This window comes from Juglans regia, chromosome 4 (genome assembly GCF_001411555.2).
Source record: "Juglans regia cultivar Chandler chromosome 4, Walnut 2.0, whole genome shotgun sequence".
Classification (NCBI taxonomy): domain Eukaryota; kingdom Viridiplantae; phylum Streptophyta; class Magnoliopsida; order Fagales; family Juglandaceae; genus Juglans; species Juglans regia.
In genome coordinates, this window is record NC_049904.1 from 3,911,852 (window position 1) to 3,929,103 (window position 17,252).

A 17,252-nucleotide genomic window follows, 5' to 3' on the forward strand; every position below is an offset into this window, starting at 1 on the left:
TCCCCCCTCATAGGGTTCTGTCCCCTCATATTGCTATGTTGTTGCATTGAATGAAGCAATCTCTTGTCAGCAACCAAATCTCCTGTCGGGCGAGATTCTCGCTTGCATACCATGTCGATGCATTTAATGTGACATCCCCCTTTCACGCATGATTAGGGCTGGGCTCTGCTTGCATCTGTCCTTACCCAATCATGCCTCGCTGAAGGCTAGGTCGGGTTAGACATACTCTTGTCTCAGGCCTAGAGGCTTTTCAGGCCTGCCACTAAACAGGGAGTAATATCCCTTCCAAACATCTCCTTAACGAACCCGTCCGTCCAAATCACCATGATCGTAGAAGAAATTTTTGGCATGCATGCAATGATGCAAACGTCCTCATTTTTATATTTCCCTTCCCTATATGTTTATGATATTTTATCTTCAGGCCGACCGGTGCTGACGTGGCAGCAGGGACGTTCCCTCCTCTTTTTCCTCGTATCTTAGATCCCACTCTTCCCCCTTCCTGGTTCCTCCGGTATTGACCCTTTTTTTTTTCTTTTTTTTCCACATTTTATCCTTTCTATTTTTCAAATTTTAAATTCTTTTTTCCCCTATTCACTTTTCTCGTTGTTTATTCTATAATTTCTGTCTAGGGTTTGCTTTCCCAATCCTCGTGCTAATTTTCAATGGCCGCTCCACCTGCTAGAGCTCGAGCAGATTATGATTACCTCATAAAGCTCCTCCTGATCGGTGATAGCGGTACGCTCTTTCGTTTCTATCCTTCGGAATCTATAATTTCCTTGATTTGGAGCGTGATCTTGATTTCATATATTAAAAAGAGGGAGAAAAAAAAAAAAAACGATTCCGTTCAGGTATGATTCGATATCTGCTCCTTTTTTGAGATAAGTTGCACAATTATCATCTATGTATTTTCGGTCCTTTTTATCTTAATCTTACATTTCAATTGTGGTCCTTTTTCTTAATCTTACATTTCAATGGAATGGACATGGAACCTTGACATGTAGTGTGAAATGCATTTCAGATTGATTATTTGGGGAAGGCTAATTGTAAGCTAGGTAATTTGTTTGTTCAATGGGCTGTTTATTAAGTATGCACTTTCGAAAACTGAGTTTGGTATCGACTCCAAAGTACCCCTTTGGCGGAAATTTTTATACTATTTGATTTCGGCGCAGTGTAATTAAAAGGGTGACTGAGAAGTTAGAATTAGAGCTTGAGAGATGCGTGCAGACGCTGTTGGATTGAGGATAGGTTTTGATGTGAGTCTGCCCTTAGGAAATAATTAAAAGAATGACATTTGTCATGTTTTCCCAAGAATGCCAAAAATTCTGTTGTGCACTTTGTTATTGAGATTCAGTTGATTGCGGAATTTCACTATTTCGACCCACTTCGATGCTTGCTGTGCTGAGGACGGCCAAATTTTTGTTTGAATCTTTTCTCATTGCATGCATCCTCGTTTTTTTTTTCTAGGGTTGACTTCCATTTCTATTTCTTGTTCTCCGTTTAAGATATTCAATGTCAGCCACTTAGCTTTTTACGTGGGAATAAAGGGAGATGGTCATTGAAGGGCTCTCGTTTATATCTTGAATATTTCAAGTTAGGATCCTGGATAATATACTTGTACCATTTTTATGTGACATGGCAGGTGTGGGTAAGAGTTGCCTTCTTTTGCGTTTCTCGGATGGATCGTTTACCACTAGTTTTATTACAACCATTGGGTAAGTGTTTTATTCAGTCCTGTAGATATGCAGAATTTTCTTTTTGTTTCCCAGTAATTGGATTCTGATGTCACTAGGTTGGATTTTCTTTGACAGAATTGATTTTAAGATAAGGACCATAGAACTTGATGGCAAACGAATTAAACTTCAAATTTGGGATACTGCTGGTCAAGAGCGGTTTCGAACAATTACAACTGGTTAGTATTTGGCATTAAAGATGATATCAGGTAGGATTGTGAATGTAATCTGATGCTATTTTTATGGTCTTAACACATTATGGGTAGTGCAGTTTCATATTGCATTTTTTTGCGGGTCATCAGAAGTTTTGAATGACTTTATTTTGTATGTCTAAGCTGGCACAAGGAAATTCTCAAAGCTCACAATTGTAATTTTTTTCACATGTATTCAAACTTGTTTTTGACGTACAAATATAGTATTATGATAACATTGCAGCAGGAGCTGTGTTTGCATATATATAATAATGTTTTGAAAAAAATTTAGCATTTTTGTGATATGTTTTGTTCAAAGATAATATTTGCATGGATTTAAGCCAGATCTTTTTTGTAGTCGACAAATACTTTCCTTTTTTTATTGATCACATCATGTGAGTGTTGTCTGCCATGATTTTAAGTGCTAGAAGGTTGATTAACTATTCCTTTCATTCCTTTCATCTGCAGCGTACTATCGTGGAGCCATGGGTATATTGCTTGTTTATGATGTCACTGATGAGTCATCTTTTAACAGTAATGTCTTTCTTCACTATCAATATCTGAAGATGCCTGATTATATTGGTCCCTCTTCTGCTTGTATATTTCAAATTGAATGAGTTATTTTCCATTGAATTTTAGACAGTAGTGTTGATACTTGACATCCTTCCAGAGCTTCCTATCCTCAATTAATGGTGGGCATTTTAAATGATAATTAAACTAATTTGTTTAACATTCAGACATTAGGAATTGGATTCGTAACATTGAACAACATGCTTCTGACAATGTCAACAAGATACTAGTTGGTAACAAGGCTGATATGGATGAAAGCAAAAGGGTCAGTCCTCCTCTCACTGTTATTAGTTTGCTTGACTGGCATTGATTTTCAGTTGACAAAAACCTTATTTTCAGGCTGTTCCCACCTCAAAGGGCCAAGCTCTTGCTGATGAATATGGAATCAAGTTCTTTGAGACAGTGAGTAACATTTGTCACTTTGTTAAACTTACCGAACTAGTTGGTTTTGTCTTTTGTTCCTTTCTTTTTCTTCTTTTATTTCCCCTGAAAAAGCTGTGAATGGCAGAGTGCAAAGACAAATTTAAACGTGGAAGAGGTTTTCTTTTCAATAGCTAGGGATATTAAGCAAAGACTGGCAGATACTGACTCAAGGGCTGAGGTATAATTTGAACTTTGAAGTCGCAATGGTGAAAAATAGATGAAATGCAAATGGGTTTTCTTTGCATGTCCATGTTATTTTCATTTTGAATGACTATCTGTACCTTTGTCAACAATTCACACCTAAATGAACTAATATTTTGTTCTAATGGAATTTTACTTATTGGATCTTTTCAGCCGCAGACGATTAAAATTAACCAACCGGATGCGGCATCAGGGGCTGCTCAAACTGCACAAAAATCAGCTTGCTGTGGATCTTAAACAAATCGTGTGGAAGATGGGGATCTCAAGGATACAATTTCAGGGCTTCTATTTTGATTGGAAAAACAATATAACTATGTCTTCGGTTTGTATTGTTATTATCGTAAGATCACGGCTCAGTTGGGTGTGAATGGTAGATCTTCGTATTTTAATTATATATTATTTATTTACCATCGAAAGTATTCTTCTTGTGCTTGATAGATCTAAATAACAGTTATTCGATTGGCAATCGTAATTCTGATGCTCAGAGTTCATTAGTAGTTGCCTGCCTGTTTTCTTTAGTATTTACTCGTAGGGGTGGGCTCTGACTCCGACGGAGTCGGAGCGCCCACCTCCGACCTTTGACTCCGACTCCGCTTGGAGTCGGAGCTCGGAGGATGGGAGTCGGAGCTCCGATTGGAGTAGCAACTAGACTTTTTCAGGCCTAATTGCCCTACTCAAGCCCAGTTGCCCTACTCAGAAAGTGGGTTTTGAATCTCTTATTGGTCCAATATAAACCCATGTTTAATAATGTATAAAAAAAATTAAAAAAAATCTAACTACAAATTGCAAACCATAAATATAAATTTAAAACTATAAATAGCAATAAATTTAAATTTACAGTACCAAAATATTTAATAATGTCATATATTTCATTCAAATGTGAAATAGCCACAATGACCAATGTCCTGCATCAGTCTTGGACAATCCATGCATTTGAGTCAATGACTCGATGAGTCGATAGCGATTTCTAATTTTTCTACATGAAGTTTTAACTTTTATTGATCAGATGTACTATATTTTCTTTAGTCATTTAACTATAGACTTCTAAACCATCAAGCAAGACTCTAAGTGATATTATGAACTCACCTCCACCTCTAACTCTGACGAGTTTTGCATGATGATAATTATCCCATAGTGCGTCGGTCTCAGACTCTCAGTCATCCACAATTAGTCTAGGGTTCACAGCTAGGCCTACAAAATCATATAAATTATAAATTAAATAATGAAAACATTAAAATTATGTAAACAATCATTTAAAATCATAAAGTTACCTGCTTCAAGCCTATAGCTCTTAGCATCAACGATATCTACTCTAATGAGCGTTGAAGTTAACCAGTTCTGTGTGCAAACGAGAGTCTCGATGGTGGTCGGAGACAATGAATTTTGATAAGCATCCAAGATACGATCTTTGGTGTTAAACGATGACTCAAAGACAACTGTAGTGATAAGAATTATTAGTACATCCCTAGCTATTCGAGAAATGATTGGAAACTTGCCAGAATTCATCTTGCACCAAGTTAATGTCTGGAATGTATCACTAGGTGTCTCGACATCTTCCAGAAAGTAATGCTCAATCTCATATTTACACTATATAATATTCCTCGATGCATGGTTTTGATGATATCGTCGTAGCCGCAATAAATTTGAACTTTGTGCATGTGTGTCATCCCAGGAAGATGTCGAGCCGGTCGGGCAAGAGGAGTTACCACCTTCGGTTGAAGACTAATCACTGTTGTTGTAGACTAATCACTACTGTTGTAATGGCTATATAAATAATCAATATCAGATTTAAGTGATCGAATAAACTTTTCAGCGTCCTCATCACCGTTGGGGGTCAAGGATCATAGTAACAAATAATAATATATCTTCTCTACATCTCCCAATATTTTTTATATTTGATTTTCATCCTCATAATCATTGCATGCAACAAACCCACACTGTCAGCACAACTCTCTTGCAAGTGGTCATAAAGTCTCGAGAGCTCCTCGAAGTACATGTTCGTAGTAAGATATTTTATCTCAGATATCAGCATAGTCATGTCATAAAATAACTTCAAAAATTGAATAAAATACCTGACATTGGCCCAATCAACTGTGTCCGATGCACTGAGTCCCATTCTCCCCACAACTGACTCCAGCAAAGCATATCTTATGCCCTCATCCTCGACCTCCATCTGCTCAAATGTTGTTTGGTACTTTTGCGCTACATCCAACATCATATTTGTAGAATTTCATTGAGTCGGAACGTCCAATTGCAACATACTAAAAGATGGGATCTCAAGTTGTTCGGCTATTGCCTTAAACTGGCGGAGCCGTTGGGAGGAAGCCCTCACATATCTCACTAAGTTCTGAACTTTAATAATGAATTCAGTAACCTCCTTGAACCCCTCAGAAACTATGAGGTTGATGATATGGGCATAACATCAAACATGAATAAATTGGTTCTCACGAATGATATTCTCATTTACCGTCGTATTCCGCTTGAACTAATCAATGGCAATGTCATTCGTACTGGCATTGTCAACCGTGATACAAAGTACTTTTCTGATCCCTCAATCATTTACACAGTCATCCATCTCCTTGCCAATGGATGAACCCCTGTGATAAACAATTTCTTTGAACCCGATAATCCGCTTTTGCAGCATCCACTCACTATCAATGAAGTGGATTGTGATATACATGTAGCCCACATTCTATATGGAGGTCCATGTATCAGTGGTAAATGACATTCTCTGCCCAGTGGCGACAAATATTTCATTTATTGATGCCTTCTCGTTGACATGCCTATTCAAACAGTCGCGCATCACAGTATACCGTGAAGGCATGAGAAATCATGACTCTAAAGTATGCTGAAATTTGCGGAAGCCTACCTTGTTAACCGTGGTAAAAGGCATCTCATCAGGATTGATTATCTTCGCAAGAACATCCTCAACATCTTCTCACTGTATTGAAGGATTGATAGCTTCTTAATCTGTGTGCCATCACTAGCTATAGAAGTCTCGTAACTCAGCTTTGTCTGATCAATTGCTACCAGCCCTTTATATATCTTATACTACTCACAGCCCGTAAGATGTGCTATTAATACTGACATACCTTACTTCTTTAAATGACAACCGCATAGTTGCCCACAATAGTGGCATTGAGCCTCTGGGTTCTCATGATCACTGGGAACTTTGGTAAAATTTTCCCATGTGCACGACCTTTTTTTACTAGGTTGTGCTGGTGGATCGGCCTTAACATTCATCAACTCATCCTCCTCATTAAGCATATCTACGTCTTTTAGATCTATTGGGACTCGACTACTTGCACAGGAGGTAGCTGCTCTAGATGAGGATCTACGGCCTTGTGCAAACAATTTGTGTGATATTCGCTTGAGCCACACTCGAGCGAAGGCTCGATTGAACAATCTGTGTGATGTTCGCTCGAACCAAACTCGAGCGCCACTCAAGCAAACCTCATCTGGAACAAAAACTTCAATTTTTACAAAATCTAAATCTCTCAATTCTTAAATTTAACGACCTAAAAATCAAAATCATTGAAATGAAAACAACAAAGAAGCTGAAATGAACAACAAATCATACACATTTCACAAAGGGAGTCACTAATCACATTTTATAATTACACGAAGGAACAACAAATCTATTGAAGGAGGAAGTTAGAAATCATTCTTACAATTACTCTGGTGACGACATAATCGCAGATGGCGGTTGAAGGTGACGACAGATGGCGGTTGAAGGTGAACTTCCTTGTGCGAAAGCTTCAGAGCGAAAGTTGGGGGGGGGGAGGGGGTTTTCCACTAGTCGTTTTGTTCATGTGTTTTTTTTCTTTTTAAAACAGTCGGAGTTTAGATTTCGGAGCTCGTATGGGCTCCAACTCCGACTTCGACTCTGAATTATGCAAACTCTGACTTCGTCGGAGCTCGGATGGAGGTCGGAGGGCAGAATTTTTGCCCGCCCCTATTTCCTCGATGTTCCTTTGAACTTATTTCAATGAAGTTGTGATGGTAACATCACCCTTTGGTTCTTGGAAACAAGGAGGAAAAGAACCGAAAATAAATTCAGTCAGGAAGAGGCATAACACATGAGCTAAAACACCCTCCATAGAAATTTAGAACTTCCCATCGGTTTCAGAAGGAAAAGGCATGCATGTACACCCTCTTATCGTTAAACCCTGTATCCTTCCTTCATAACTTGGAACCGAACTAGGCCAGAAATCCTTCTCCCTCCCAACTATGGTGGTGGCCGCCATAACCCGATCAACTTAGTGGTGCCTTATTTGTTACAACACTTGACACGTTTTAATTGGCGATGACATTGCAATCCATTGAAGTTGGGAGTACTTGAAAGAAAAATTACATGTTTAAACTCGGGAAGTAATTTGTAGGTTGCAGAGCAGGCCTCCATGTTGAATCCAATCGGCGTAGGGTAGAGGATATTACACTTCAATTCGCCGCACATTGGGGCGTGGCCATGACCTACTCTGCAAGAGGATGGTCCGTGGCCTATCCCCTCTAGAGTCGAGGACTCTAGGTCGTGGCGTTTGTCGCCCAATCCCACTGCTGGGATGCAATCCATCATCTGATACAATTATGAACAGACGAAAAATCGAATTATCATGTTGGTAGTCTTGGTATGGTAGATGCATAATACGTACTCTAAATTTAATCATTCAGAAAATTTTGAAAGCCATAAAACCCATGCATGCATCGACCTTTTAGCTTTTACTGTACGTACAGCTCCAACTTTAACTCTCTCTCTGTCTCTCTACCTTCTCACTACAAAAGATAAAAACAAACAAAGGAAACCACTCTTCTGCAAAAGCTGAACTAAATTCTGTAAAAACACTGAACCTTATGGGCTTTTAATCAAATCATCGGCTTCAAAAAAAAAAAATATAAGCACGCATGACTAGAGCCCAGAGATCCAGCCACTTATAAAAACTTTCCCTATTTATACTTTCACCATAAACATCAACGGTTGTCAGACTTAAAATGGTGTTCCGAACACCAGCGGTTGTCAGACGTCGGATGCTTGTCAGTCTTCGAGGTTGTCTGTCGAAGTCAGTGGTTTCAGATCAAACTACACACTTTCTAATGTCTGTGGCCTGTGATTAGAGTTAACTCAAAACCTGGACGAGGCAGTGTCCACGCAGCATTGTGTACGGGGATATAGCAAAAGTTCTTCGGCTTGGATTTTGGCCGCACACGATGATGACAAGACAGCATTTGCTGATAGTTTTGTTCATGCAGAACTTGGTGGACGTGGGTGCTGTGCCGGTTTCCTTGCTTATGTTTCACTATAAGAAAAACGAATATTTACGACGAAAAATCTGAGACGAGAATGATTAGTTACGAAGAAAATAGACTCATTTCAGTAAGAAATAGTCATTTTCGCATGAAATTGCTGACTACAATTAAACAATTTTTTTGTAGTGTTTGCAGTGTCAACTTCAACTGAGAACAGTGAATAGACGGGTCTGTGGTCTGAAAATCTGGACTCCCCTCTCAAATACAGGATTTGTTTTAGCCCTTCCCCCTTCCACAAAATCCTGTCACACCTGTCAAGATCCAAACAGACCAAGCATCAAAATAGGTATCAATCTTTCTAATCTTACTGATTGGATAGAATAAAACCAAGTGATTAAGTTCTTCATAAGACAAAGAGTTAGTCTACTTTGGAGACTGCATTCAGCTATGTTTAAAAAAATTTTAAAATTATAATAATGTCATTTTTAAAATGAAGTTTTTTTCCCTTTTACCCCATTCATTAATGCACATGCACTCTCTCATTCAAGACTGCAAATAGAAATTTTCTAAGACAAAAATGCACATTCTAACTAATTTATTAAACTAAAGTTCAACTTGCATGAGGTTAGTAATAGTTATAATCGATACTAAATTGCAAATATAGTGAATGAAGGCATCTTATGCGACGGTGATTGGTTTTGAAAAATGGTACAGATTGATAACATAAAATATTTAATAAAAATCTCTCTCTCATTCCTATTGCTTGTCTTCTCTCAATGGATAGAACTGTACTTAAAAGATATTCAAATATCTACCTCACATCTAAGAGCAGTAGTGGCCTAGCCAAGAAGGAAAAAAAAATCTCTCTCCCATCCACTTGTAGATAATAATATTCATGAAGCAAATAATGCCTCTCAGAAGTTTGTATTAATTGTATTATGTTTGACTAATTCAGTTTTGATAAATGAAATGTGTAAACAACGTCACGCAATAACAGCCAAATACTACAAGACAACCGCTAGAGTTATATACAACACTACTGACGGCAGCTGAAGTCAACCAAAACTGTGCAGTTGAGTGAAGTGACCGTAGCACAAGAATATCTAACGATATCAATTAATTAAGGCAGCTTAATTCACACGGCTATGCCGATCGATCGATTGCCGGTCTTAAAGTGTCTTGTTTTGTTCTTCTTTGTTTTTGTTTTTTCTCCTTTTTCTGACAGATTCAACAAAGCCCATAGTAAAGAGAAGGGAGGGAAAAAAAAAAGGGAAGTGTTGACTGTAATACAGGAATATATATATATATATATATAGAAAAACGCTTGTTGCAAGCGCTTGGTGTAAACGTGGTTGACGTGGAGACACTTGATGAGAGAGAGACCGAGCTGATGGAGCCGATGAGAGAGAAAGATCGAGCTTATGAGAGGGAGATCGAGCTAATGAGAGAGGAAAAATTCATTTTAAATTTGATGTGACATGAACGACTGCACGCCAGTTGTATCTACCGACTGTATATAGAAGAACTGATATATATATATATATATATCTATATATAGAAAACTTCCTAGCAAAGAGGAGGAGACAAGGAGAAACGAAGGTTTGGGATTTTACCAGGCAGGAGTGCGTCGTTTCTCTTTAGAGTCAGATGTTTGGACACCATAACTGTTAGAATTGGGGAGGTACTTGTAAGTTGGAGCAAAATATATCCTCCCTTCTTCCCACCCTTTAAATACTCGACCAGCTCTCTGTTCCATCCCTAGCTGCCAACATAATTTAATCACCACTTACGTTAGATTTGGTCAAAAACAGGCTTTGTAATGGTAATATATGTTGGTCTTTGAGGGTAAATTCCAAAGTCAAATGGAGAGCCTAGGGAAAATATGGTCAAGAATATTCAGCTAGCACACTAACTCACCTGATCCTTCTCTAGAAGTGCTTGCCAATCATGATTCTCTAATAGCTCATGGGTGTCACCACAACCAGCTGCAAGCCGATAATTCAAATCCCCAAGCCAAATAATCTTGCTGAATAGAAAACAAAAAATGACAGTCAAATGTTTTGAAAGATATTTTATAGGGAAAGAGGGCAGCAACTCATGCATGAAAATTTTGCCTCTAAGAAAGTCATCAGCCAGATAATTTATTTTCAGTCATTCAAAACTGTTGAAAAAGACCGGAAAAGCGAAGAATAGACCTTGGCCAAAAAGGTAATCACACACATATATATATATATAGAGAGAGAAATATTTTAACCACAATAGGATTACACAAACGTAAATTTACAAATTAACGTGGCTTGATGCAGTGCATCAGATTGTAAAATTACTTTAACCTAAAGGATCACATGAAATCATGCCAGTTTGTGAATTTACTTTTGTGTAATATTTTTGTGTCTGTAGCAGTTCTCACATATATATATATATATATATATATAGGTAATTAGATAGATATATAACTATATGAAAATGGACTTACTCATGCTCCAATATTGTATCAGGAGGAAGTAGTTCTTCGGGACCACTAGCTGAATGGAGAAACCTTGTTTTCTTCAAAATTTCTGCAACGTCTGAATTTCTTCTGATCTCGTCACCATCTTTCTCCCCGGAGGTCAAGTGGGTGCACACAAAGCAAAATGTCGTTTGGTACAATGTCATGCTGATTGATATTGAGCCCTATTAACAACAAAAAATAAGAATAAGGATATCAAAAGGACAGTCTGTAGAAATGACAATCAAACAACTTTATGAGATTTCAATATAAATTGAAACATTATATAATTTCCACTCAAAGATTTTGCCGACTTCTCACAAGTCTAGAATTACTTGCGACATTCCTCACTCCTGTTCACTAACAAATGGCTTCTTTATCACGATTGTCGTGCTCGCATCTTGATCTTATCCTTCTAATAGAGTGGTTGGTTTACGTGCGATGCAGGCATTGAGAATGAAAAAAAAAAAATAGCTTCTTTAAGATAAAGCAGCTAGCTAGCTCATACGTAATGGTTATAAACCATCACTTCCATTTAAACCATAATCATATTAAAGCCTGTCTGAAAAGCCTACCCGAGTATGTCGAGTAGAAATCAATAACTCAAAAACCCACTTAATGCATATTTCACTTTCAATTGAAGTTCTCAAATTCTTACGTCTGTCATAAATGTCTGTCTGACTCTGGATAGGTAGATGAAAAAGAATTTAAATAGCTAACCTTGTTCCCAAGATATCCCATAAGGCCTCTGCCGACGCAGGAGACCTTCATGTTTCGAACGTGCTTGTAAAGGTCCGTTCGAACCCACACGCACAAGAAGATTCCAACCATCTGCTTGCTCGCCGCCAGACAGTAACGTCGCTGAGGGGGACTGTTTCGTCTCCCCGACCTGAAAGTTGAGGAAGGTAAGAGACCCTCCCCATACCTTCCATTCGAATTTGAGTTCACCATTTTATGGAAGTCCTCTTTACCAAGTTCGTCTTCTAAGGAAAGCAAGTCTGAGAAGCTGAGTCTTGGTTTCAAGCTCACACGCTGGTCACCTTGCGGCGGATGCTCCGCGCCTGAGCCATTGTTGTTACATTGGGAAAGATCGGGGTCATTCTGGGTGTCATTTAAAACTTGTCGAATCAAGGAAAGCCACTTTGTAGCTGGACCGTAGTCTTCTGCGCCCAACACGTTCCCCGCATTTAGAGGGACGATTTCTTGGAACCTAAAAACGACCTAAGAGGATTAGCAGGTACCCAACAAAATTTAGTTGAAGAATTCATTTTTATAAATTTAACTTCTTACTTTTTAAGAACATTAAACAATAGATTCTTTAAATTTATTAATATTATATTAAAATATTAATTTTTATATTTTTATTTATTTTAATTTTAATTATAATTTAAATATTTATTTATTATTAAAAAAAAAAGTAAACATTAAAATAGTAACCCTGATGGAAACTACAAAGTTTTCCATGGTACTAAAATAATAAATTTTGGCTTGTCCGCATGCATAAAATTAAGGCGTTTCAGATTAATAGTATGGGCAACATAGCCGGGACAACCTTGATGGAAAACATGGGAAATGCAAAGGATTAAATATGTTTAAGAAACAGAAACTAGGAAATGCAGCAGGTAAGAACCTAATTGCTGGCCACCAAGGGAACTGCACAATACGAGTAGAGAAAACGTGTGAGAAAATTTGCACCTGCCAGTTGTATAAGGAAAATTGGAACAGCCCCTAAATTCTCATATCTTCAATCCTTTCGTGAGTGTCCATCTCGTGTTTGCAATTTTCATATTTTCCATCTTATTTATATGCCATTTTTTCCCCCTTGAGCATGTATTTTCCATTTCTTTATACTCAGAAAATTAAACTTGAAATATATCTTAATTCTGTTCTACCACCAACAAAAAAAAAGAAAAAAAAAATCTGTTCACCATTGATTGAGTCTAAAGGCCATAGACAGAATTTATGAATCAATTAATCATCTCATTAACAACAGAACTCGACGGAGAAGAAATGAACTGAGGTCTAGAATTCAGAAAACATATGAATGCTAGACCTCAGTTCAGTACGTGTGCATAAACAGTCAAAGCTGCTCAATCTTGGGCTCAAGTTTTTTGAATTCTGAAAACATTCCCAATGGGAGAAGAACTCGACGGAGAAGAAATAACCAATCAGACCATAACCTCAGAGTTGCTAATGAAATTAATGAAATTGTTACAAGAGGAAGAACTCGACGGAGAAGAAATTGTAGAAAAGTCGACGAAGACAACTTCGATGGAGAGAAGTTGCAGAAAAGCACACGTACTGGATTTTGGGAGACGACAATTTGGGATTTGGGTGTGAGATTTCGACAGAGAGAAGTTGCAGAGAACCTCGATAGCGTGAGATCGTGGTATTTGGGTGAAAGGAGATCGTGCTTTTGAGACAAATATAGCTTTTCTGTGTTGTGGATCGTGCGAAATGAATAGCACGCGGGAAAGATGAACTTGTTATGCCAAAACAATATTTGGACAGCAAGAGGGGCTGGCCAGATTTGGCCAGTGAAAATGACCAAAGTTAAAATTACTATAGTTTTGTTGAGTTCACTACAATTGAGTTTTTATGTAATTTAGTTAAACCTTGGTTAAAATATAATTTTGTTGAGTCCACTACTAGTGATCTAATGATCTTGTTTAAAAATTGCTAGATATACAAAAGTCTCTGTTAAATTTATAAATTAAAGTACTTATCTGTTATGTTGATATTTTTTATAATAATCAGTATTTTACAATGAAAAATGGTACTCTCATTGACAGTTGGGTCCTGACAATTTGTTTTTTTAACTTAGTGATTAATAAAGTATTTTTTAATGATGTTGTGAATGTATTTTTTAATATTCAAGGGTATAAAAAATGAATGAAAAAAAGAAAACTTTTTTGCCCTTATCAGGACCCGTCTCGTGCTACACTCGTCCCAGTGGTTGTAGCACTGCTCTTTTACAATTAGTGTATTATAATAAATCACCTCATTTTGTAATTTTTTTTTTTTATAATTTTATAGTCCAAGTATATCTCTAAAAATTAAGGTTCCATTTGGATATTAAGGAAATGTTTGGATAGTGAGTTGAGTTGAGATAAGATGAGATGAAAGTTGAAAGTTAAATAAAATATTATTAGAATATAATTTTTTAATATAATTTTTATTTTATAATTTAAAAAAATTGAATTGTTTATTATATTTTGTTTAAAAGTTAAAAAGTTGTAATGATTAGTTGAAATGAAATGATTTGAAAATGTTTTTGAATCTAAACAAAGCCGAGTATCTCAAGTGATTTATGAATAGTAATGAAAATAATAATGAATTATTTATTAATAGTAATAAAATAGTTTGAAAATATCTTAGAACAGTTGTACTTTTAAACAAACCTTAAAGCAACTAGAGAACTCTGTTTGGTCGAACTGTTTATCTGGATTCCGGCCAGGTTAACCCGAGTCAAATCTAGGTCAGAACCTAGATTGAAATCGATTTTTAAAAACCTGGAGCCTAGAACCCAAGTTCCAGATTGCACCATTTTTTTTTTTTAAATTAAAACTTACGTGTTATGAATATTTTTTTATAAAAAAAAATATTAATACATTTAAATTCTATTTATTTAATTTTTTTTAAAAAAATACTCTTTTCGAAACACTTTTTGAATCTCTAATTTGAAACCCACATCAGTACTCTTTATGAATACGCAAGATGCCAATACTGGCAGTGCAGGGCGAGGAAATTTATGGGAAAAGATAGAAGACTGTTCTCTAAGCAGTGCCCTATGGGATGGCAGAACACAAAACTAGCAAATGATATGATTAGATCCTTGGCTTATGTCTGTCTGTCTTGTTATAGTTAAAAAAAGACAAAAGCAAAAATTGCATTACCCAATAACGTAGATGTCAGCTGCTGATGGGGTGGACCTCAGCCAATCTCTCAAGTTCAACTCCTCTTGTGGCGATTTCCCTCCTACATTCCATGTTCCCACAAACATCCTACACAATCCCAACAATTCCAATTCATTATTCCCAAGACATCATGGTACCCAGATAGATCTAATCCAACATTAATTTCTCCTTTACCTGAGGTTTACTGGTTCTGTGGCAGCTGCTACTTCCGGCTCAAATCCTGGTCCATTGTTTGCTCCCATCAACCAGACTTCTAACAAAATAAAGTATTAAAGAGAGAATCAAGGGGGGCCCTTTGAAGTCTATCCCGATGATCCACAAGTCATACCCCTTTCCCCATGTCCAATCATATTAATCCAGTCATTGATGGCTCTGTAAAAGACCCCAGCAGCACGAAATGATAAAAAGTGCCACTGCACAGTAAAATACCTGGAAAATCGTTCGGAACGACGACGCAGCAGTCCTGGTCCGAGCAGCAGCTACTCCTCCTCCTCCTCATCTCCGTTTTATCTGAATCGACAAACAACTTCTTAATCCGAAACCAGAAACATGGCGCATATGAATCGTAGACGTTTGCGAAAACATAAAAAATAAAAAAGTTTGTATATATATATATATATTTACTCGGAAACTCGAAATCGAGTTACCTTTTATCGAATAATAATCGGCGTGAAACTCTTCCCCTCTGCTCTGTATATTCAGCCATTTTCTCACGACGATTTTCGGCCACCAAGACTGCTGTAAAACATTTTCCTGTTTTAGTATGCCGATATATCGCCGGCAAAACGATGTCATAGAAAGAGATCAATTCCGTACCTCGGAGATCCGGCTACGTTCAGTTCTCATTGCGCCACCGTGCGATCGCTGATTCAGTGTGACTGAAACCGAATCAAAATCAGCCCTCAATCAAATAAATAGTCTCTGAAACGAGGAAGTGATTCCAATGTAGATTAGAACAAATCCAGGATTTATAAGACAAGATATTTTCGCGAAGAAATCAATTGAATACTGGAAGTCTCCATTAAAAACAAAATGGGTGACTAATCAAACACCAAGAGGGGTTGCAAAAACATATTTTTATTGAGATTTTTTCGGGTAATAGAAAACACGTAATATTTAGATAAACGGCAATATAAAAGACCCAGTTGCAGGGAAAACGGAGACAGCTTCTGAGAGTGATAAGAAAGGGGAAAAAAAAGAAAAATAGAAAAGAAATGTTCTGAATATAATATAGAAGAAAGAGAGAGAAGTCGCCAGGTTCATCTTTTTGGCGGGGGAGGTTTTTCTTGACAAGCATCAGTTTTGCCCCTTTACAGAGCGAAAGATGAAGGATTAAACTACCAAAAGAAGGGGGGATTTTTCCTTCCTTTTAAGATCTTTGCCAAGGAAAAAATTTCGGAAAAAAAGATCACCTTTTCGAGTTTCTTCGACACACAGAAATTACCTACTGTCAAGCAACAAGTATATGAAACTAGGACATTGAAAACCTAAAAGAAACAGAAAGCAGATCAAAATGCCGATGTTTATTTAACCATTTCAGAGATAATGGATTCGAAGTGAGATATACGCAACAAAAAGACTGAGATCTTGATGATGTTGGTTAACCAGTCTGGGTGTAAACGAAACAGAGTAACAACCATTAAAGGCTGATGTTGAGCCGAGCTACTTCAGTTGTTTATAAATAATTATAAATAATAGTGAAACGAGATGGTTGAATGAATTCTGTAAAATCTATTTAAGATATATTTAAATATATTTAAATATTAATATTAATTTAATATTATTTATAAGAAATTAAAAATTGCATGAAGTCCAACAACAATTACAAAGTTATTATAATGATTGAATAATTAATTTATTAAATCTTTTATTAATAAATAATATAAATCAATCAATTTTTTCGGGTAAAAAAAATTACAATAAAATAAAAACAAAACAAAATAATTATTAAAAAAATTACAACGGTATCATGTCCACATTTTATTCCATTATTTATTTATATATTATTTAATTAACAGTAAAAAATACATGTATTGTAGATTTTTTTTTAAATCGCCAACAAATTAAACTTCGCTCAATTTAGCGTTGTCTCTCCCACTCGAGCGGGCTCTCAGCTGCTCGAGAATCAAGTTGGAGAAATTTGTCTCCCGCTTGAGAGCCGAAATGCTTTTTGGTCTGCAGAGAAGAGAAATAGAGAGAGAGTCAATGAGTCTCACAAATTAAAAAAAATAGAAAGACAAATAGAGAGAATGTCAGTAGGTCCCATTACTTTTTTGAAGAAAACGTTGAGAGAAAATTCAACTTTTTTTTTCTATATTTTGTCAGTGGGTCCCACGAAATCTCAAGTGGAAGCAGTTTGGATACCATTCAAAAGACTCAAGTGTGTTTAGATGTTGGATTTATATCTACAATTGAACTGAGCTGAAATTTTTTTAACATCCAAACGAGCCTGTACGAAAATGAAAAGGAAAGCCATTCACAAAGATCA

At 36.7% G+C, this 17,252-nt stretch overlaps 2 protein-coding genes across 3 annotated transcripts; one reads left to right on the plus strand and one right to left on the minus strand.

The window, feature by feature from the left end:
• Nucleotides 1–408: 408 nt before the first annotated feature.
• On the plus strand, nucleotides 409–3,588 carry LOC109006773 (ras-related protein RABE1c-like). 2 transcript variants are annotated; one of them, XM_018986154.2, is made up of 9 exons: nucleotides 409–511; nucleotides 630–735; nucleotides 1,640–1,712; nucleotides 1,809–1,909; nucleotides 2,390–2,455; nucleotides 2,659–2,756; nucleotides 2,831–2,893; nucleotides 3,000–3,092; nucleotides 3,269–3,588. In XM_018986154.2, the coding sequence occupies exons 2-9, from the start codon at nucleotides 663–665 to the stop codon at nucleotides 3,350–3,352; spliced, it is 651 nt and encodes a 216-aa protein (XP_018841699.1). In that variant the 5' UTR covers nucleotides 409–511; nucleotides 630–662; the 3' UTR covers nucleotides 3,353–3,588. The 2 variants fall into 2 exon arrangements, with proteins under 2 accessions (XP_018841699.1, XP_035545806.1); XM_035689913.1 differs by lacking the exon at nucleotides 409–511 and having other exon boundaries at nucleotides 542–735.
• A 4,636-nt stretch (nucleotides 3,589–8,224) lies between these two features.
• On the minus strand, nucleotides 8,225–15,622 carry LOC109006758 (type I inositol polyphosphate 5-phosphatase 8-like). The gene is made up of 11 exons (XM_035689124.1): nucleotides 15,581–15,622; nucleotides 15,412–15,502; nucleotides 15,194–15,274; nucleotides 14,939–15,017; nucleotides 14,744–14,851; nucleotides 11,568–12,057; nucleotides 10,836–11,032; nucleotides 10,277–10,385; nucleotides 9,973–10,121; nucleotides 8,508–8,670; nucleotides 8,225–8,348 (listed from the first exon to the last, which is right to left on the minus strand). Exons 1-11 carry the CDS (start codon nucleotides 15,608–15,610, stop codon nucleotides 8,235–8,237), a joined length of 1,611 nt encoding a protein of 536 aa, XP_035545017.1. The 5' UTR covers nucleotides 15,611–15,622; the 3' UTR covers nucleotides 8,225–8,234.
• Nucleotides 15,623–17,252: the final 1,630 nt, after the last annotated feature.

What these genes read in the sequence shown, in the direction of transcription:
- LOC109006758 (XM_035689124.1), bottom strand. Translation starts at nt 15,610, where the DNA reads ATGAGAACTGAACGTAGCCGGATCTCCGAG. An exon ending in GATACAATATTGGAGCATGA is followed by an intron (nt 10,386 to 10,835) that starts GTAAGTCCATTT and finishes TTTTCTATTCAG; the next exon opens with CAAGATTATTTGGCTTGGGG. An exon ending in ATTGTAGTCAGCAATTTCAT is followed by an intron (nt 8,349 to 8,507) that starts GCGAAAATGACT and finishes GCATGAACAAAA; the next exon opens with CTATCAGCAAATGCTGTCTT.
- LOC109006773 (XM_018986154.2), top strand. Translation starts at nt 663, where the DNA reads ATGGCCGCTCCACCTGCTAGAGCTCGAGCAGATTATGATTACCTCATA. An exon ending in AGTTTTATTACAACCATTGG is followed by an intron (nt 1,713 to 1,808) that starts GTAAGTGTTTTA and finishes TTTCTTTGACAG; the next exon opens with AATTGATTTTAAGATAAGGA. An exon ending in TGATGAGTCATCTTTTAACA is followed by an intron (nt 2,456 to 2,658) that starts GTAATGTCTTTC and finishes TTTAACATTCAG; the next exon opens with ACATTAGGAATTGGATTCGT.